At 32.7% G+C, this 21831-nt stretch overlaps 2 protein-coding genes across 2 annotated transcripts in view; one reads left to right on the plus strand and one right to left on the minus strand.

Annotated features, from left to right (window-relative positions):
- The window catches only part of LOC119600987 (peroxidase), an 87725-nt gene that overhangs the window by 19532 nt on the left and 46362 nt on the right, over positions 1-21831 (minus strand). Inside the window, exons 2-3 of the mRNA XM_037951595.1 lie at positions 18807-18983; positions 1806-1885 (exon numbers count right to left, since the gene is read on the minus strand). Of these exons, the coding sequence (XP_037807523.1) occupies positions 1806-1885; positions 18807-18983 (257 nt within the window). The remainder of the gene's footprint in view (positions 1-1805; positions 1886-18806; positions 18984-21831) is intronic.
- LOC119600988 (bifunctional arginine demethylase and lysyl-hydroxylase psr-1) lies at positions 2267-4995 on the plus strand. Its single transcript, XM_037951596.1, has 5 exons — positions 2267-2499; positions 2555-2746; positions 2804-3133; positions 4676-4805; positions 4868-4995. The coding sequence occupies exons 1-5, from the start codon at positions 2293-2295 to the stop codon at positions 4951-4953; spliced, it is 945 nt and encodes a 314-aa protein (XP_037807524.1). The 5' UTR covers positions 2267-2292; the 3' UTR covers positions 4954-4995.

Here is a 21831-nt window from a genome sequence, read left to right on the forward strand (position 1 = left end):
TAAATTTATCCAATATTTTCTATAAATAAACAAATTTATGCAAAATTTTTTATTGATGGAAAACTTATCAAAATTTGCCTATAAATAAAATGTTTATCCCAAATTTTCACTAAATAGAAAAGACATCCCAAATTTTGTCTAGTCTGGACTTAAGTCTAGTGTATAGTCTGGACTACAGTCTAGTCTACAGTCTGGACTATAGTGTAGTCTATAGTCTAGACTATAGTGTAGTCTATAGTCTAGACTATAGTGTAGTCTATAGTCTGGACTATAGTGTATTATATAGTCTGAACAATAGTGTAGTCTATAGTCTGGACTATAGTGTAGTCTATAGTCTGGACTATAGTGTAGTCTATAGTCTGGACTATAGTGTAGTCGTCAGTCTGGACTATAGTGTAGTCGTCAGTCTGGACTATAGTAGTCGTCAGTCTGGACTATAGTGTAGTCGTCAGTCTGGAATATAGTGTAATCGTCAGTCTGGACTATAGTGTAGTCGTCAGTCTGGACTATAGTGTAGTCTATAGTCTGGACTATAGTATAGTCTATAGTCTGGACTATAGTGTAGTCGTCAGTCTGGACTATAGTATAGTCGTCAGTCTGGACTATAGTATAGTCGTCAGTCTGCACTATAGTGTAGTCTATAGTCTGGACTATAGTGTAGTCTATAGTCTGGACTATAGTGTAGTCTATAGTCTGGACTATAGTGTAGTCTATAGTCTAGACTATAGTGTAGTCTATAGTCTAGACTATAGTGTAGTCTATCGTCTAGACTATAGTGTAGTCTATAGTCTAGACTATAGTGTAGTCGTCAGTCTGGACTATAGTGTAGTCGTCAGTCTGGACTATAGTGTAGTCGTCAGTCTGGACTATAGTATAGCCTATAGTATGGACTATAATATAGCCTATAGTCTGGACTATAGTATAGCCTATAGTCTGGATTATAGTATAGCCTATATTCTGGATTACAGTGTAGTCTATAGTCTGTACTATAGTATATCCTATAGTCTGGACTATAGTATAGCTTATACTATAGTCTAGTCTACTGTCTGGTCTAGACTATGGTGTAGTCTATAGTCTGGACTATAGTCTAGTCTATAGTCTGGACTATAGTCTAGTCTATAGTTGGGACTATAGTCTAGTCTATAGTTGGGACTATAGTCTGGACTAAAGTCAAGTCTATAGTCTGGACAATAGTCTATTCTATTGTCTGGACTAAAGTCAAATCTATAGTCTGGACAATAGTCTAGTCTTTAGTCTGGACTATAGTCCATTTTATGGTCTGGACTATAGTCCAGTCTATGGTCTGGACTATAGTCTGGTCTATAGTTTGGAGTATAGTCTAGTCTATAGTCTGGACTATAGTCTAGTATATAGTCTGGATTATAGTTTGGACTATATGCTGAACTGTAGTTTGGACTATAGTCTAGTCTCTAAATAGAAAATCTATCAAAAATTTTCCTTTAATTGAAAATTTATTAAAATTTTTTTCTATATTGAAAAGTTATCTTAATTTTCTCTAAAAAGAAAATTTTCCAAAATTTTCTCCATATAGAAAATTTATTCGGGATATTCTAAAACAGAAAAAGTTTAACCATAATTTCTCTAAATGGAAAAAAAATATAAAAAAGCTCTTTAAATACAAAGTAGACTGCTAAAGAAAAATTTGTTCAACATTATCTCCGTATAAAAAAATTATTCGATATTTTTTCAAAATAAGAAAATTTGAATTGAAAATTTCCTCCAAATATTAAATTTATTCAAAATTTACCAGTAAAAGAAAATTTTCTATTGATTAGGCAACTTACGTATTCTTTTGCGTGCATCTAAATAGGCAGCATTAACAGCATCGTATGTAATACAAGTAGAGTCACCATTATAAGGACCTCTGCAAATAAAAAAATAAAAATAATAAAATTAGCCCACATTGAAAGCAATATCAATCAGTTTTATATAAAAATGTCTTATCACATGTGACCATACATCTGCACACTCACATCAACCTTAAGTTTTGCAACCCTCGCCTTACTATCAACAATAGAAACACCATATGTTTGCTTATTTCTTGTTTCTTCCTACGTTGTTCTTTTTTCTATCTTTTTATACAGACACAACAATATTGTTGATAATCTTATTATTAACAATTGAAAGGATTTTAAGTATTTAAGCCATTATTATAACTATGAAATGTTCTTCTCCACAAAATGAACAGTTGTTAACTTAATGTTAACACTAGTGGTTTTCTATTTTAGTCTATTTTAAACCGACGCTGTGTTAAGTTATCCTGACGGAATAATGGAATGTGCTCAAGAGGAATTAAAGAAAATCCTTAAAAAGTGTCAAACTAAGAAGGTTGATGTAAAAAAGTTACAAATTATAGAGAATTTTTTAAGTGAATATAAAAAGCCTGTAACGCGTAAAGAAAAGTATTGTAAAGTGGTGATAGTTTTTTGTCTATTGGCATATGCGGTGCATTATTATTTTAGTGATTTAACATCTAAGGTAGGTATTTTTAAATATTATTAAAATTTTTGTTAAAACAAATTTACAATTCCAGCGTTGTTCTTTGATAATGCCTCAACTTTTACGTTACTCCTTTCGTCCCCCCGAAAGTTGCAACTTCTGTCAAAATGTTGATCATATAGTTCGTGTCAGTGCTATAACACCTCAAGAATTTGCCCAAAAATATGCCTATTCAGCGACACCTGTTATAGTGGAAGATGCTACACAAAATTGGACTGCTTTGAAAGTAGGATTTTTAAAAATTTCTTTATCTTCACAATAAATTATGAGTTTTGCATTTCAGAAATTTAATTATTGGTATTTCCGTGATGTATATAATAACGCTAAAAGGAAACAGAAAATCTTAGATTGCCAATTTCTTCCCTATAAGACGGGTTTTCATGATATATTCGAAGCTCTTGATATGTCTAGGGAAAGAGTGGATTATTTTAATAGTTCTGGTGAAGAACATCAGCAGAAACCTTGGTATTTTGGTTGGAGTAATTGTAATCCCGAAACAGCTGAAGAGTTTCGTCGTCATTATGGTCGACCATATTTTTTGCCCGAGACCTCGGAAAATAATGCTGTAGATTGGTTTTTTATCGGCACCAGTGGTTTGGGAGCGCATATGCATGTAAGTGGAAAAGTTAAATAAATTTATATGAAATTTTAAATGTATAGATAAATATCCATACGGACAAAATTGATCCAAAAATTTCAAAATGTAAAATTTTTATTCTAAATTTTCTATATATAGAAACTTTATCTAAAATAAATAAAAGCCAATTTATCTGAAATTTTCCATACAAAACAGGCTGACAAAATTTTAAAAATGTCGAAATCCTGAGGCCAAGTTATACTTTTCTAAAGGATTCTTCACCACCCAAAGCTGGATACAACATTTTCCAATTTTTATACCCTACACCACTTTAGTGGGGAGCGTATATTGGGTTTGTGCTGATGTTTGTAACGCAAAATAATATTGGACCTATATCTTTAAGTATACAAATCGGCTTAGAACCATCTTCTGAGTCGATTTAGCTATGTCTGTCTATCTGTCTGTCTGTCCGTCCATGTAAACCTTGTAATCAATCTACATGTCGCAATAGTTAACATCGGTCCATTATTTCACCTAACCCCTTCAATCTGATTTTCTCTGTCGCATATGGGATTTGAGATTTTGTATTCTGAAGTGTGAAAAAACCCCACATTTGAGTCATTATAACTTTATTTTACTGAAAGTCCATTCTGGCAGTTTTAAAATAAAGTCTTAACATATGTCATATCTTCTATCTTCTTCGAGATATCTTCACCTAAACATGAAAACTCATGGTTTTCGCTATATTCATGGTATTTATAACATACAATACTATAGTATGGATATTTTGGATCCATACTTGACGATTATCCAATAGACTCAAAATCATTTTCTAATTCGATTTAACTAGGTCTGTCCGTCCGTTAACTTCAATAGATGAGATATCATCCGCAATTACAACTGATTACAGAAATTATAATCGGGCGAGGCCGACCATATAATACCCTACACCTGTTACAAAAATAAAATGTGATTTAGTTTTCATAATAAAGTTGAATTGTACCTTGCCTCAGATATATTTAAGCCATTTATTGTTGAATAAAATTGTGGACATTTAAGTCAAATTTTGAAGGGGGCTAGGTGAAATAATGGACCGATGTTAACTATTGCGACATGTAGATTGATTACAAGGTTTACATGGACGGACAGACAGACAGACAGATAGACAGACATAGCTAAATCGACTCAGAAAATGGTTCTAAGACGATTTGTATACTTAAAGATATAGGTCCAATATTATTTTGCGTTACAAACATCAGCACAAACCCAATATACGCTCCCCACTAAAGTGGTGTAGGGTATAAAAATTGGATTATGTTGTATCCAGCTTTGGGTGGTGAAGATATCTCAAAAGTAAAAGTAGATATAATAAATTTTCTATGGCGCTGTTACAATGTCTCAAAAAGTTCCAAAAGGATTTCGAAAACTTTAAAATATAAAAAAAATTATCAAAATTATTCCATACATAGAATTTGATCCAAAATTGTCTATATACAGAAAATTGACCCAATGTTTCCCAAAACAAAATTTATGCTAAATTTGTTTCATTAATTTTCCGTAATGTTTTCTTTGTTATAGATCGATAATGTACGTTTACCCTCCTGGCAAGCTCAGTTGTCGGGTAGCAAACGTTGGCTTTTAGCTCCGCCACCCGAGTGTTATTTTCAGTGTAAATCATTTGATGCCATTGTTAAAAAGGGTGATGTCAGTAAGTTTTATACGATTTCTTATATATTAACCATTTTTTAAATAATTTAACATTTATTACAGTTGTTTTGGACACTAACAAGTGGTATCATCAAACTTTTGTGCAACCAGGAGAAATTAGCTTGACCATAGGAGCAGAATATGATTAAGGCTAGAAAATGTAATGTGAATTTGAAAATAAAAATGGTTATAGCTTAAAAAAGATATTATTTAATAAAATCAACATTACGTAAAAAATAACTTTCAGCGAAAATTACATGGAAAGGTAATGTTCTGTTTTGTGAAATCAAGTTCATTTTGGGATTAAATCAATCTTTTAAATTCTTAAATCAATATTATTTTAATCTCAAATCAAGCATGAATCTGAGCTTAAATAATACCGAAAGTTCCCAAAATAAGTACACTGTTTTAATACTAAAAGGAGCCGTACTTGAATCAAGTATTCTGTACTTGGTTTAAGAAAACCGTACTTCTGAAATCATTCCTGAATGATTTCAATATGGATTACTCAATTATTTTTCTAAGTGTAACGTAGGCATGATTGACACCTTGGCAGGAGATGTGATGGCAATTAAAACCTGCAACCTTTTGGATGGCTTTTTTTCTTTCATAGGTACTTCATAAGTAGTTGTACTCTCATACATAATAGTAATTCTTGTAATAAGATCATATGAAGTGTTACAGGTAAAAATATATGTGTATATGTCTGTCTGTCTGTCTTGTGTTTTTTTGGTCGCTGCAACTCTGAGGTTGTTGGTTTTTGGCCAAGAAACTGAAATTGAAACTTATAAATTCCAAAGTGTAAAATGCAGCAGTTAACTATAAATATAAGTTCATATGTGTGTGATTTTTTAACACAAAATAAAATTTATTACATCACCTGTTGCTGCCACTACAGCTCAATGTTCAGCAGCACACTATTTATCAAGAGTAGTGTGATATGCAAAAGTCATGTTAAATTTTATTTTTTTCTTGGTTTTCTTCTTTGCAACTGAATTTTATGGTTTTGTTTTTTATTTTTAGTGGCACTTTAACTATAAAAATATATTATTTTATGTATCAATCATATACAGTTGAGATAAATTTAAATTTAGTTTTTTTTTCCTTCTTACAACTTTTGATTGTGCAAACTTTTATGATTTGCATACTGTATTCTGTGGTTTTTTGTTTTGTTAAAGCGTTGGCGATGTACTTTTTCTTGCAAAATTTAGATCATTTAAATGTCAATGTTGTTGTTGTTATTTAAATGCCCCAAAACTGTTTGTTTAAAGAGTGTCAAGTGTTTTTCAATTTTTCATTCATTTATTTCAAAAACTTGGATGCCGGTTTTTCAATGGAAGTGACTTGTTTTTTTGTTTTTGGTATGACCAAAATGTCATTTTGATCTTTTTCAGAGATGACCTCTATTATAGAAAAACAGCAAAAATATAAATGGAAAAACGTGAGATGATTTAAACAGAAAACTCCAAAAATGGTAATGATTCAATTTTTATCTGTAGTTTATTTTTGCTTTTGCTGTAATAATAACAATAATAAACTATATTTTTGTTTTTTTTTTTTTTTTTTTTTGAAATTTATTCATTTTTGATTCTGTGAGCAAAACTTTATTTACGTGAAAGTCTTTAAATTTTAATATAACAAAAACCAGCTTTTGAATGGATTTACAATATTTATTAGGGTGTGTTTGTTTATAATTTAAATTTTAAAATGGATTTGTAAAGGACATAATAGTCATGTATTTCTTAATCCCGATAGAACATGTGGAGATTTACTTGAATCTTTTTCAAATCACATTTGATAATTAATTTAATCGTATTTTTTACTTAATTCAATCTCATTTATTACTTAAATCAAAAATACATTCATTGGTATCCTGACATATAATTCTCATTTAGTTAAGAATGTTTTTGTAACAAGTAGTTAAGTTTTTGATAAATGATATTGTCATATATATTATTATATGTGTTTTAATGCTAATGATTTTCTGAAATCAATTACGAAATCAACCAAATCAAGAACATTGTGGGATTAATTCAAAAATTTACAATCTTAAATCAATCCTGTTTCTATCTCAAATCATGTATGCATTATCAATTTAAGAATTCTAAATGTAAATATGTACTTTATAAGATCACTTTGACCCTAAAAAGGCTTAAATTAGGTCTTTTGTACTTAACGGTTCAGTACTTGAATCAAGTATTCATACCCTTAACCACTATAGTGGACAGGGTATTATGCGTTTGTGCTGATATTTGTAACATCCAAAAATATACCCACCTTATAGTATACCGATCGATTCAGAATCACTTTCTGATTCGATTAAGATGTAATCTTTGTGCGCACGCTACAGATCGCAATTTTCAAGATAATTTGATGCCTAAGGTCGAAGCTATTGGAAATGGTTAAAATCGGTCCATTATTTCGCATAGCCCCCATACAACCGTACACCCGGCATCGGGCTTTTGAGCTAATAAATGTTTTAAATGTTCTTGTATCACTCCAAAAATCGGCAAAACTTAGTTTTATATAAGTCTTAATGATACTGGTAATGATCGATCCACATTTGACCATGGTCCCAATATAAGTATTGGTCGGTCATGCCCGACTATAAATTCTTACTCGTTTGTACTTGTTTTTAGTAAAACCTTATCAATAGAATATATTTGAAAAAAAATCTGATTCCTATGCCTCTTCATGTGTGGAATGAGCCTAAAACATAGGTACTGACGGACATGGCTCGATCATCTGAGAAACAGATTCTCTGTATTTGGTGGAACCAACGAGAATTTATCTGTTAAGAGCAGCCAGACTATCACAGGGATCCTGAACCGAATACAAATGATTCATTTGGGGCGAACATTTACCGAAAAACGTCCAGAATATGCGGACAGCCATGGTATAATTTTGACGAATTTTTGATATGTTACAAATGGAATCCTGAAATCAATCTTGGTGGATTTATAAAAATACCCTAATATTTAAATACACAGGTATGCTGCTTTATACATCCAATTTTTGGAAGAATTCATATTTATTTTGGTGCTTGTATGTTTGCATATTTATTTAACCTTTTCCTTGAACTACCACAGCAAGGCCCTTCACTTTGAACATTTCATGAAAAATAATTTTTATAAGAAACGAATGAAAAAGTTTCAAAATAATAAATCAACTTTGTTTTAAAAAGAAGCTTAATAGCATTTGTTTAAGCTAATGACAATATGAATGCAGTTTCTTTCCAAATCATAGCATTTTACAACAACTCTTAAGTATCTACTACAAATACCTAAACGATTTCTTTAAAAAAATTTTCTGTTTTTCTGTAACATTTTAATATTATGAAAAACAAAAAATAACTCTTGTAATCTTACTACATTTTAATTATTTCTATTACAAGTTTGTTATTTTACTTATAAGTTACTTAAAGGTTTGGTAATCCAAACACATACATAACCAGACAGACGTACAGTTGTATAGATGTACGGACAACCAAAGATCAGCAAAAGTTTAGAATATTTTCCATTGCAACTTATTACGTGCCGAAATGTAAGATTGACACTTTGTTGATTAAAGCGTCACATGTGTTGATCGGTATCATGCATTCAAGCATGATACAGTTGGCTTTAGTCGTCACATAATAGTGTAAACAAAAAAGGAAGATTGAATTTTTTTAATACCACTTTAGCAGAGAGTAGTATGTAGTAGTTGTTGAAATGTAAGAAAAAGATATCCGCAAAATCACCATATAAAGAAAGAAGTAGTTGGGGTAGAAAGAAATAAGAAAAAAGTACACTAGTTTTTGCCAGCATTCATAAGCTAAGCTATGAAAGCAACTTAACCAACCAAGCAACCAGGAGCAGCTTTAAACAGTTGCAGCTGTTGTTGAGTGGTTGTGCTAAAATTGGCATGAGTTTGTTACGAATTAGACGCGTGTCAAATGCATTAAAAATGTTTTAACAACAAATGCGTGTTACCGCCCCAGTTACTTATGTTGCATGTTGTTTTGAGATATGTTTCTTGTGTTGTTTGTATTATTCATTATGTGTCTCAAACATATTAAGTAATTGGCTAAAGCCGAGTTAAACCACATCCAAGAAAGAGATTTATATGTACAAATATAGAAAATTTATCGAAGTAAACAGTGACAATTACATACAAATGGAAATTAGTTGAATGTTTTTTCTTAAGAAACTAGTTTCATCTTAAAATAAATCAAAAATTTATAATTGGTGGTATTTCTAAGTAATAAGCGTAATCCAATGAAATGTAATAAAATAAATCATACTCTCACCAAATTATTCAATAGGATTACATACGGACAATTGATCTGCTTAAGGGCCACAGAACCAAAATGTATTCTGATCGCGAGATTTTTATTTTGTCTTGTTTGACATCGAATAACAGAAGCAATAATGTAATATGTTAAGAGTAAGAGGAGGCAAGAGCTGGTGAGATTCTAATCCAGATCTTATCTTTATTCTATTCCACAGAGTAGACTATAGTCTAGTCTATAGTCTAGTCTATAGTCTAGTCTATAGTCTAGTCTATAGTCTAGTCTATAGTCTAGTCTATAGTCTAGTCTATAGTCTAGTCTATAGTCTAGTCTATAGTCTAGTCTATAGTCTATCTATAGTCTAGTCTATAGTCTAGTCTATAGTCTAGTCTATAGTCTAGTCCTATAGTCTAGTCTATAGTCTAGTCTAGTCTAGTCTATAGTCTAGTCTATAGTCTAGTCTATTAGTCTAGTCTATAGTCTAGTCTATAGTCTAGTCTATAGTCTAGTCTATAGTCTAGTCCTATAGTCTAGTCTATAGTCTAGTCTATAGTCTAGTCTATAGTCTAGTCTATAGTCTAGTCTATAGTCTAGTCTATAGTCTAGTCTATAGTCTAGTCTATAGTCTAGTCTATAGTCTAGTCTATAGTCTGTCTATAGTCTAGTCTATAGTCTAGTCTATAGTCTAGTCTATAGTCGAGTCTATAGTCTTAGTCCTAAGTCTAGTCTATATCTAGTCTATAGTCTAGTCTATAGTCTAGTCTATAGTCTAGTCTATAGTCTAGTCTATAGTCTAGTCTATAGTCTAGTCTATAGTCTAGTCTATAGTCTATAGTCTAGTCTAGTCTAGTCTATAGTCTAATCTATAGTCTAGCCTTAGTCTAGCCTATATCCATTTTATCAAAAAACTCTCATTTGCCTCAATTTTAGAATCAGAAAACGTATTATAACTGCTTCTGAATTATCTCTCCTGTAGGGGATGTGCGAATATTTTGAATAACTTTGTTTTTCCTTTTATATTTTCCCACTGCTACCAACAATTTTTAATAAATTTTTGTTTACATTTAATTTTTTTTTTATTTTTTTACCATTAATTAAATTTATGTTTCCATTTCTTTTTAAAGAAAATACTTCCTGTTTGCTGCAGGTTTCTTAGTTTTAAATACAAAGTTATTTTTTTTTTTAAGTAAAATAAAACGAAAGTGGAAAAAACATTGAAAATTTTAAATGAAATGTATCAAATATTTAAAAAACTTAAACTTTTACGTATTCACGTCAGTATGTCGTAATATCCAAAAATGAACACGCAGTTATGCGTAATTTTTTTTCTCTAACGTTTATTGCATGCCACATATAAACTATGTGCCACACACGCATGACGGATACTAGCTGCAGCTTTTGTTAGCATATAATGCACCATACTGTTGATCTGTTTAAATAACTATACATATAAATTACAATTTTTCCTGCCTACGAAGAAATGCTTTGAATCGCTTAGTTTTGCAACAGTTATTTGGACATGTTTAGAGTGCATGTAATATTTGTGGCATGTTAAGTATTTATGTATCTTTTATGTCGTCAAGTTCAAACATTTTTTCGTCATTAAATTTTTTGGATTTTTTAAAAAGTAAGAGTTGAAAGTCTTTTTTTAATCTTTTGAGTTGCAATTTGTCAGATTTTAGACATGAATAGGTATCATTTTAATTTCCTCTTTAGGAAATTAACTAAAATAAGTATTTTTCATAAGATGACTTGACTAGATTAGACTTTCAAGACTTGACTAGATATCTCCTTACTTTTGACATCATTTATGTAGGTATATATTATGGAACATGGAAATGGTCGATTGGCCAGTGGACCGTACAACACATAAGTGAGAGAATTCATTCTTCAGCTGTAACGTATGTGGAACAAGCTCCCTACAGAAGTATTTCCTATAAAACGTCCACAAACACTACTCTCTCTCTCTTTGCTCCTTCCCAGAAACTAATTTCCTAGTTTTTAAAAAAAAAGAAAACCTAACGGATCGATCCATAAGGACCTAACTAAGTCCATATATAAGGCGGACTTCCGTAATTCACTTCAAATTTACTAAACTTTGTTTTTCCCTTGTAAAATTTTTTCTTGGCATTAATAGCGGATTAGACCTAAACTTATAAATAAATGCCTTTGAAGTTTTCTACTTTCCAGATTGGAAATCATACCATACATCATACAATCAAAAAATTTACATTTTTAGTCTATAGTATATTCTATAGTCTAGTCTATAGTCGAGTATATAGTCTAGTCTATAGTCTAGTCTATAGTCTAGTCTATAGTATAGTCTATAGTCTAGTCTATAGTCTAGTCTATAGTCTAGTCTATAGTATAGTCTATAGTCTAGTCTATAGTCTAGTCTATAGTCTAGTCTATAGTCTAGTCTATAGTCTAGTCTATAGTCTAGTCTATAGTCTAGTCTATAGTCTAGTCTATAGTCTAGTCTATAGTCTAGTCTATAGTCTAGTCTATAGTCTAGTCTATAGTCTAGTCTATAGTCTAGTCTATAGTCTAGTCTATAGTCTAGTCTATAGTCTAATATATAGTCTAGTCTATAGTCAAGTCTATAGTCTAATATAGTCTAGTCTATAGTCAAGTCTATAGTCTAGTCTATAGTCTAGTCTATAGTCTAGTCTATAGTCTAGTCTATAGTCTAGTCTATAGTCTAGTCTATAGTCTAGTCTATAGTCTAGTCTATAGTCTAGTCTATAGTCTAGTCTATAGTCTAGTCTATAGTCTAGTCTATAGTCTAGTCTATAGTCTAGTCTATAGTCTAGTCTATAGTCTAGTCTATAGTCTAGTCTATAGTCTAGTCTATAGTCTAGTCTATAGTCTAGTCTATAGTCTAGTCTATAGTCTAGTCTATAGTCTAGTCTATAGTCTAGTCTATAGTCTAGTCTATAGTCTAGTCTATAGTCTAATATATAGTCTAGTCTATAGTCAAGTCTATAGTCTAATATATAGTCTAGTCTATAGTCAAGTCTATAGTCTAGTCTATAGTCTAGTCTATAGTCTAGTCTATAGTCTAGTCTATAGTCTAGTCTATAGTCTAGTCTATAGTCTAGTCTATAGTCTAGTGCTATAGTCCTAGTCTATAGTCTATTCTATAGTCCTAGTCTAATAGTACTAGTCTAATAGTCTAGTCTAGTCTAGTCTAGTCAGTCATAGTCTAGTCTATAGTCCTAGTACTATAGTCTAGTCTATAGTCTAGTCTATAGTCTAGTCTATAGTCTAGTCTATAGGTCTAGTCTATAGTCTAGTCTATAGTCTAGTCTATAGTCTATCTATAGTCTAGTCTATAGTCTAGTCTAGTTAGTCTATAGTCTAGTCTATAGTCTAGTCTATAGTCTAGTCTATAGTCTAGTCTATAGTCTAAGTCCTATAGTCTAGTCTATAGTCTAGGCTATAGTCTAGTCTATAGTCCTAGTCTATAGTCTAGTCTATAGTCTAGTCTATAGTCTAGTCTATAGTCTAGTCTATAGTCTAGTCTATAGTCTAGTCTATAGTCTAGTCTATAGTCTAGTCTATAGTCTAGTCTATAGTCTAGTCTATAGTCTAGTCTATAGTCTAGTCTATAGTCCTAGTCTATAGTCTAGTCTATAGTCTAGTCTATAGTCTAGTCTATAGTCTAGTCTATAGTCTAGTCTATAGTCTAGTCTATAGTCTAGTCTATAGTCTAGTCTATAGTCTAGTCTATAGTCTAGTCTATAGTCTAGTCTATAGTCTAGTCTATAGTCTAGTCTATAGTCTAGTCTATAGTCTAGTCTATAGTCTAGTCTATAGTCTAGTCTATAGTCTAGTCTATAGTCTAGTCTATAGTCTAGTCTATAGTCTAGTCTATAGTCTAGTCTATAGTCTAGTCTATAGTCTAGTCTATAGTCTAGTCTATAGTCTAGTCTATAGTCTAGTCTATAGTCTAGTCTAGTCTAGTCTATAGTCTAGTCTATAGTCTAGTCTATAGTCTAGTCTATAGTCTAGTCTATAGTCTAGTCTATAGTCTAGTCAATAGTCTAGTCTATAGTCTAGTCTATAGTCTAGTCTATAGTCTAGTCTATAGTCTAGTCTATAGTCTAGTCTATAGTCTAGTCTATAGTCTAGTCTATAGTCTAGTCTATAGTCTAGTCTATAGTCTAGTCTATAGTCTAGTCTATAGTCTAGTCTATAGTCTAGTCTATAGTCTAGTCTATAGTCTAGTCTATAGTCTAGTCTATAGTCTAGTCTATAGTCTAGTCTATAGTCTAGTCTATAGTCTAGTCTATAGTCTAGTCTATAGTCTAGTCTATAGTCTAGTCTATAGTCTAGTCTATAGTCTAGTCTATAGTCTAGTCTATAGTCTAGTCTATAGTCTATAGTCTAGTCTATAGTCTAGTCTATAGTCTAGTCTATAGTCTAGTCTATAGTCTAGTCTATAGTCTAGTCTATAGTCTAGTCTATAGTCTAGTCTATAGTCTAGTCTATAGTCTAGTCCATAGTCTAGTCTATAGTCTAGACTATAGACCAGACTATAGACTAGACTATGGACTAGACTATAGACTAGACTATAGACTAGACTATAGACTAGACTATAGACTGGACTATAGACTAGACTATAGACTAGTCTATAGTCTAGTCTATAGTCTAGTCTATAGTCTAGTCCATAGTCTAGTCTATAGTCTGGTCTATAGTCTAGTCTATAGTCTAGTCTATAGTCTAGTCTATAGTCTAGTCTATAGTCTAGTCTATAGTCTAGTCTATAGTCTAGTCTATAGTCTAGTCTATAGTCTAGTCTATAGTCTAGTCTATAGTCTAGTCTATAGTCTAGTCTATAGTCTAGTCTATAGTCTAGTCTATAGTCTAGTCTTTTTTTTTTTTTTTTTTTTTTTTTTTTTTTTTATAGTGGAGGTGGAAAGCTTCTATAGGTCCCATTGGGTATGTCGGATTCCTACCGACTAAAACCACCTCCATCGTCAACACCACACTCCGCGGAACTGCCAGTAGGTATTACTTCGCGGGGCGGCCAGCTTGTTTCGCTGATCTACTTATTTCTACTGGCGTTGTGACAGTGCCGCTCTTACTTGCTTCCGAAGCTGTTCTTCTTTTCTTAGGGATTCGTTTACATAAGTAATAAAGGAATTTATACGGTCCCAATGCAGCTCAGATGTCAGCATGATATCCACAGTGTTATCTGGAGTTAATCTGTGCCCCAGCTGGGTTTCTAACCTAGTACGTTCTACTTCAAATCTGTGGCATACAAATATGACATGTTCGATGTTTTCATCAACACCTGGGCATACTGGACACACCGGTGAGTCATCGTGACCAAAACGGTGCAGGTAGCTTCTATAGCCTCCATGTCCACTTAAAAACTGCGTTAAATTGTAGTTAACTTCTCCATGCCTGCGGTTTACCCATTTCTCTATTTTTGGAATCAATTTGTAAGTCCAGCGTCCTGCAGAAGAGTTCTCCCACCGTCTTTGCCATTTTTCCATTGAGGATCTTCTTTCGTCATTTCGAATGTTTCTGTGCTGCGCCTCTGTATTTTGTCTTTTAGTTTCGTATATTTTTGAAAATTCTTGTGCGGTAATGTCCAAGGGGACTATGCCCGCGATAACACAGGATGCCTCGAGAGATATAGTGCGGTATCCGCTGCAAATACGTAGGCATCCTCTGCGGAAGATGGACATCATGTCCTTTCTGGAAGTACATCTCAGGAAGCCCTCCCAGATGGGTGAGCCATAAAGCAGTATAGAGTTTGCCACTCTCGAGAGAAGAATTCTTCGACTTTGCCTCGGACCTCCTATGTTTGGCATCAATCTCGCCAGTGCATTCACGACGTTGGTAGCCTTAAGGCATGAATATTCGATATGCCTTTTAAAGTTTAAACGATTATCGATTATCACGCCCAGGTATTTTATTGCTTCCGTGGACACGATTTCACTTCTTCCAACTTGGACCGTTAACACTTCTTTCGCTCTCCTACTGCTTACTAGCACAGCTTCCTTTTTGGGTTCTACGAACCTTACTCACTTCGTTCCCTAGTTCAACTAGATCCGGATCTGTTCTGATCTTCTTAAGAATATCCGCATAAGTTACTTCACCCTTGGCTGATATGATCATAGTATCCGGTTTTGGTCTACGTAGCCTCTTCTTTTTTTTCTTCCCAGCCGCCATCCACGTTCCTTCGGTAATTGGAGCAACTTCTGGCTTGGCTTCAATCACCTTTTCTTCTTGTGGACCTACACATTCACTTTTTTTGGGTGTATTTTGTTTCTTCCTTTTCGGCGTTTCCATACACGGTACATCTGTTGGGTCTCTACTTCTCTTTGCCTCGGCCTTATTGGGAAGAACAATAGGGGAAGTTTGGGAAGCTTGACTGACTGATTCTAGAGGAGCACTTCCCTTCCCATCTTCCATATTGGGAAGGACAATAGGAGATGTTTGGGAAGTTTGACTGTTGTATTCTCGGGGGGCACGATTCTCTCTTTCATTACAGATTTTAATGTAGGTAGCTCTAATTGATATCACTTTCGCTTTAATGTCATAATGAACATTGTTACGTGGTTTAACATATTTCATCAAGTCGACAATTAAATCGCCTAGTAATGCCAACGTATTATTAGATGGCTTAGGAAATGTCACTTCTGCATCGGGAAACGATATTGTTGGAGTTTTCTTCTTTTTAGCGGATTTTTTAGTAGATGGTCTTTTCTTCGTCTGTTGTTCATTGCTTGTAGCATTATCTGCTACTCCAGCCAAGCTAACCGGGGTAACATTGCAGGCGCTGGATGACGACGACTGGTAGCCTGCTTGCGCACTACCCAAAGCCGCCGGTACTGGGGGCATTACTCCCTGCACCGTAATTGTATTATCTTTCTCAGACTTTTCCATTTTTGTTTTATTATTCCGGGATCCTACCCGTAGCGTTTTTGTCCTAACCGCCAGGAGTTCTGATAGCAGCCGCCCCTTACATGGGGAAACACGCTGACCAGGGAGCCGCTCAATATGAGACAGACGCTTCTGGGTTTTCGATCGACTAGAGGGCCCACGAAGACGTCACTCTTCTAGCTACACCTCTCTAGAGGGTACCTCATGTGGGGGATGCTTACTTAATGGCGGCATCTAATCGCCATGTCGCAGAATTGTCTTTAAGCTCCTGTAGCCTTTTTATAGCACGCCCTCGAATTCTGCCGCTCATGGTCGGGGGCTGCTTATCTATCGCAGCTGGCCTACATATCTGTAGGTCGTTCAGCTATCCGCCACCCGCTGACCCCGGTAGTAGCCTGAGCTAAGGCCCTACCTCTATAGTCTAGTCTATAGTCTAGTCTATAGTCTAGTCTATAGTCTAGTCTATAGTCTAGTCTATAGTCTAGTCTATAGTCTAGTCTATAGTCTAGTCTATAGTCTAGTCTATAGTCTAGTCTATAGTCTAGTCTATAGTCTAGTCTATAGTCTAGTCTATAGTCTAGTCTAGTCTAGTCTATAGTCTAGTCTATAGTCTAGTCTATAGTCTAGTCTATAGTCTAGTCTATAGTCTAGTCTATAGTCTAGTCTATAGTCTAGTCTATAGTCTAGTCTATAGTCTAGTCTATAGTCTAGTCTATAGTCTAGTCTATAGTCTAGTCTATAGTCTAGTCTATAGTCTAGTCTATAGTCTAGTCTATAGTCTAGTCTATAGTCTAGTCTATAGTCTAGTCTATAGTCTAGTCTATAGTCTAGTCTATAGTCTAGTCTATAGTCTAGTCTATAGTCTAGTCTATAGTTCTAGTCTATAGTCTAGTCTATAGTCTAGTCTATAGTCTAGCTAGAGTCTAGTCTATAGTCATGTCTATAGTCTAGTCTATAGTCTAGTCTATAGTCCTAAGTCTATAGTCTAGTCTATAGTCTAAGTCTATAGTCTAAAGTCTATAGTCTAGTCTATAGTCTAGTCTATAGTCTAGTCTATAGTCTAGTCTATAGTCTAGTCTATAGTCTAGTCTATAGTCTAGTCTATAGTCTAGGTCTATAGTCTAGTCTATAGTCTAGTCTATAGTCTAGTCTATAGTCTAGTCTATAGTCTAGTCTATAGTCTAGTCTATAGTCTAGTCTATAGTCTAGTCTATAGTCTAGTCTATAGTCTAGTCTATAGTCTAGTCTATAGTCTAGTCTATAGTCTAGTCTATAGTCTAGTCTATAGTCTAGTCTATAGTCTAGTCTATAGTCTAGTCTATAGTCTAGTCTATAGTCTAGTTTATAGTCTAGTCTATAGTCTAGTCTATAGTCTAGTCTATAGTCAAGTCTATATCTAGTCTATAGTCTAGTCTATAGTATAGTCTATAGTCTGGTCTATAGTCTAGTCTATAGTCTAGTCTATAGTCTAGTCTATAGTCTAGTCTATAGTCTAGTCTATAGTCTAGTCTATAGTCTAGTCTATAGTCTAGTCTATAGTCTAGTCTATAGTCTAGTCTATAGTCTAGTCTATAGTCTAGTCTATAGTCTAGTCTATAGTCTAGTCTATAGTCTAGTCTATAGTCTAGTCTATAGTCTAGTCTATAGTCTAGTCTATAGTCTAGTCTATAGTCTAGTCTATAGTCTAGTCTATAGTCTAGTCTATAGTCTAGTCTATAGTCTAGTCTATAGTCTAGTCTATAGTCTAGTCTATAGTCTAGTCTATAGTCTAGTCTATAGTCTAGTCTATAGTCTAGTCTATAGTATAGTCTATATAGTCTAATCTATAGTTTAGTCTATAGTCTACTTTATAGTCTTGTACACAAACACTACTCCCTCTATTCTCCTTCCCACAAACTAATTTCCTAGTTTTAACTAAAAAAGAAAACCTAAAGGATCGATTCATATGGACCTAACTAAGTCCATATATAAGGCAGACTTCCGTAATTCACTTCAAATTTACTAAACTTTGTTTTCCCCTTGTAAAAAATTTGTTTGGCATTAATAGCGGTTTAGACCTAAACTTAAATAAATGTCTTCGAAGTTTTCTACTTCCCAGATTGGAAATCATACCATACATCAATCAAACAAATTTACATTTTTACTATTTGCAATACTATTTGCAACTTGAAATTGCCGCATACAGCAATTAACTAAATCTAAGCAAATAACTTAATTGCAAATAAACGAAATGCATCTTCATAAGAAATTCATAGAATTGCTAAACTAATGTATGTATGTGGTAGTTTGACAAATTTTTGTAAATAACTAGAAATTGATAGAAAATTAGCATGTTCAAATATGCAACATATATGCTAATATCTATTACCATATACACATGTACATATGTAAATGTCTTAAAATCTTTTAAGAAATCAAATATGCGAAAAACCTATCATTCATTTGAATACTAATTTCTATGACAAATTGTTTGCTTGCAAATTGTCATCAATGCTAATGAAAATTAACAAAAATAATTTTCAAAGATTTTTCCACCCATTCAACTCAGCAAGTAAAGCACTCTAAGGCGTTGACAGCAAAAATGCTTAAGTGTTTATTTTTTAAAAATTCAAATTTTTAACTTATTATTTGCTGATAACTTGGAAAATATTAGAGTTATTAAATGATGAAGACTTTGAATAAAGCTATCAAAAGTTTAAAAAATTTCTTAAAACAACACTTAAGCTTTTTTTGCAGATAAGGCTTTAAAATGTTTCTTAATTTTAAGGTGTGTGGATATGGAAAACATGTGTAACTAAACCTATTGATATGTATATTTATTTGAATACTTACATTGAACCACGGAATAAATTAACACTATAATCGTAGACAGATGATCTACCAGGTCCCGCTAATATTAGAGCACAATCGGCCCCCAATGGTGATGTATTTATAGCTTCACCAAAATGATGAAATTGTGCATTTATTGTACTGGGTGCTGCTAATAAAGCTGTTGTTAATAGAAATATTCTGCAAGTAATCGAAAAAAATAATACAAAATTTAATAAATCAATATATTTTATTGCTGTTTGCTTAACTATAAATTGCCTGTAAGTGTTGTATTTATTTAACAATTAATCATTCAATGTCATATATTTGACTTTTATATGGAATAGTTAATATCTTTAATTTACATACATTTTATGTTATTGCTACCATTACTTGCTTGTTATTAAGCTGCCTAACTCAATCTTATAGTTGTATCTTAGAAATTCGTGCTAGTATTTTTTGTTTATCTGCAATATTTTTTTCAGTTTTTCTTTTTAATATTTTATTGCCAGAAGTTTATAATAAATTATGTCTTTGGGGGTGTCTAGTTTAAAATTGAAAATTTATAGCCAAAACTTGGAAATTATGCAATTTTTTTTGATTTTTGTTTAAAAAAAAGGTATTTTTTTAGGTTTGGAACTTTTGGTAGGTAACACTATTTTTGGTGTCAGTAGTTTTGATAGGCTGTCATGGAATTAATGTTAAGTTTGGTTAGGTTTTATATCAAGAACTGTCAGATGACCGATCACTGCTTGTAAGTTGAGGTCCAAATAAGTTTGATCGCAAAAGAATTTCGTTTATGGAGAATTTAAGTTACGTTATCCTTGACCGGAAATTAAATTGGAGACATCATATAGAGATTTTGATTAGGAAAGCACATCGATGCTACACAGTGGAAAAAAACCGGTAGAAAAGTACCGAATTTGATATAATCCGTTGTCAAAAGAGAGCTTATCACGTTTGTTAACATTTAAACAGCCTCCGTTGTGATTTTGACAACTCATCGTAGTCATTGCAAGAACGCTTTGTTGTCATTTCGACTACTCTCTGTGTCATTTCAGCAATGAATCGTTGTTATTTCGAAAACGAATCATTGTAATTTCGACACCGCAACGTTCTGTTTGACAATATATCATTGTCACTTTGGCAACAAATTATTATTTTTGTCTGATTTTACAACATCGTGTATTTTTATACCCACGTTTGTAACACATCGAAATATTGATCTAAGTCCCATAAAAGTATATATATTTTGGGTCCTTATAAGATTCTAAAACGATCTAGCTATGTCTGTCTGTCTGTCTGTCTGTCCGTCTGTCTGTCTGTCTGTCTGTCTGTCCGTCTGTCTGTCTGTTGAAAACACTATAGAGTCCTAACGGGCTAGAGCTAGAGAGCTGAAATTTTACACGAACACTTTTAGTTCATGCAGTTTGTTTGGTATTAAAAATGGGTAATATCGGTCCACGATTTTACCTAGCCCCCATATAAGGTCCCCTTCAGAAAATGACCATAACGCTTATAAATGCCAGTACAGCAACGATACTCTCATAACTCGCTTCAAAATACCAGTACAGCAACGAAATTGGATATAAACAAGTTTTATCGGAATTAAAATCTCTCTGTCAAATTAAAATTAAAAATAAATGAGTAAATTGTGGTAATAAATAACAAAAGGTTCGATTTGTATCGTATAGGACCACTTTTCGAAATGCACTTTAAATATATTAGGTTAGGTTAGGTTGATAGGAGGATGTGTACTACATCAAATCCGAAGAAATACACCTCGGCCACTATCGGGCCTGTTGTGCGCTCCATTAAATATATTATATATTGTTTATATTTTTGTTGTTGATTTGACAACTATCCGTACATATTTTGACAACGGAAGTTATTGAAAAAATTATAAACACTTTGATGTCAATTTGGTACCAGGCGTGTATAATTTTAAAACTTCTTTTTCCCTTTGTGTAATCGCTGTATAGGAAATTTATTCAAGTTCATAATGAACACATTAAAATACTATACACAAATATCGGATATGCTTGATAACATATCAGACAATCTAATCTACCCAATCACAACACTATTTGAATTTATTATTTTAAAAAACAAGACGGGATTTTCTAAAAGAGGGGCTATATGGGGCGGGAGCTTAATATGTTCCTATTCTAATACATTTTGGTAGAGGGATTTTCTCCCACATTAGCTATGTATGCAGAATATCATCTTGATATTAGTGTTTATAAGTGAATTTTGACCATTAAGTCACTTTATGGAGGGGACTTAGTATGAGGGGTAAGGTCAAATGAGGCTCGATCAGACAGACAGACAGACATACATAGCTAAATCGAGTCAGAAAGTGATACTGAGTAGATTGGTGTACTTTAAGGTGTAGGGTATAAAAATAACTCAACAGGGAGTAGGTGTAAAAACTAAGCAGGTTTATAAAATTCATTGCCAAGGAACTTTCGTTTTTCATTATTTTATTTTCAATTGAATTATATTTTTAATCAAAAGTGAAATGGTTGTTGTTTTTAATTTGGTGCACATTTTTAGTGAAAGGCGTTCATACAATGGTCAAGGTGATGGTGAAAATAAAAACCATATAAATCGTATTAAAATAATAGACCTTTCTAAATAAAATGATAAGAAAATCATTAAAAAAACACTATTGAAATGTAATAAACTAGAGGGAAAATATCATAATACCCTTCAACACCGTAAAATGATATTAGGTATTTCTATTAAATAATATAAAGATGTAGTCTACACTATTGAAATAAAGAAAAAATATTACTTTCTCTAACAAGATCAATATACGAAAAAATAAGCATACAAATAAGTACTTAACTACTTAGTTCAAAGAAACAAAACTGCTTTTTTACAAATAAAAAAACTCAATTAAAATCAGTTATAAAAGTAAAAATTTAATAAATAATTTTTTCCAAAAACAAATTTTAAAAAATATATATGTATATATAATTTTATAACTAAATTTTTAATTGATTCCATTCTCTTTGGAAAATCGCTGCCAAAATTTAAGCAAAAT

The sequence above is a fragment of the Lucilia sericata genome, unplaced genomic scaffold (assembly GCF_015586225.1).
Source record: "Lucilia sericata isolate MDLA Ls3-8-SP2 unplaced genomic scaffold, ASM1558622v1 Contig000132F_arrow, whole genome shotgun sequence".
NCBI classification, from domain to species: domain Eukaryota; kingdom Metazoa; phylum Arthropoda; class Insecta; order Diptera; family Calliphoridae; genus Lucilia; species Lucilia sericata.

What these genes read in the sequence shown, in the direction of transcription:
- LOC119600988 (XM_037951596.1), top strand. Translation starts at nt 2,293, where the DNA reads ATGGAATGTGCTCAAGAGGAATTAAAGAAAATCCTTAAAAAGTGTCAA. An exon ending in TTAGTGATTTAACATCTAAG is followed by an intron (nt 2,500 to 2,554) that starts GTAGGTATTTTT and finishes TTACAATTCCAG; the next exon opens with CGTTGTTCTTTGATAATGCC. An exon ending in TGTTAAAAAGGGTGATGTCA is followed by an intron (nt 4,806 to 4,867) that starts GTAAGTTTTATA and finishes CATTTATTACAG; the next exon opens with TTGTTTTGGACACTAACAAG.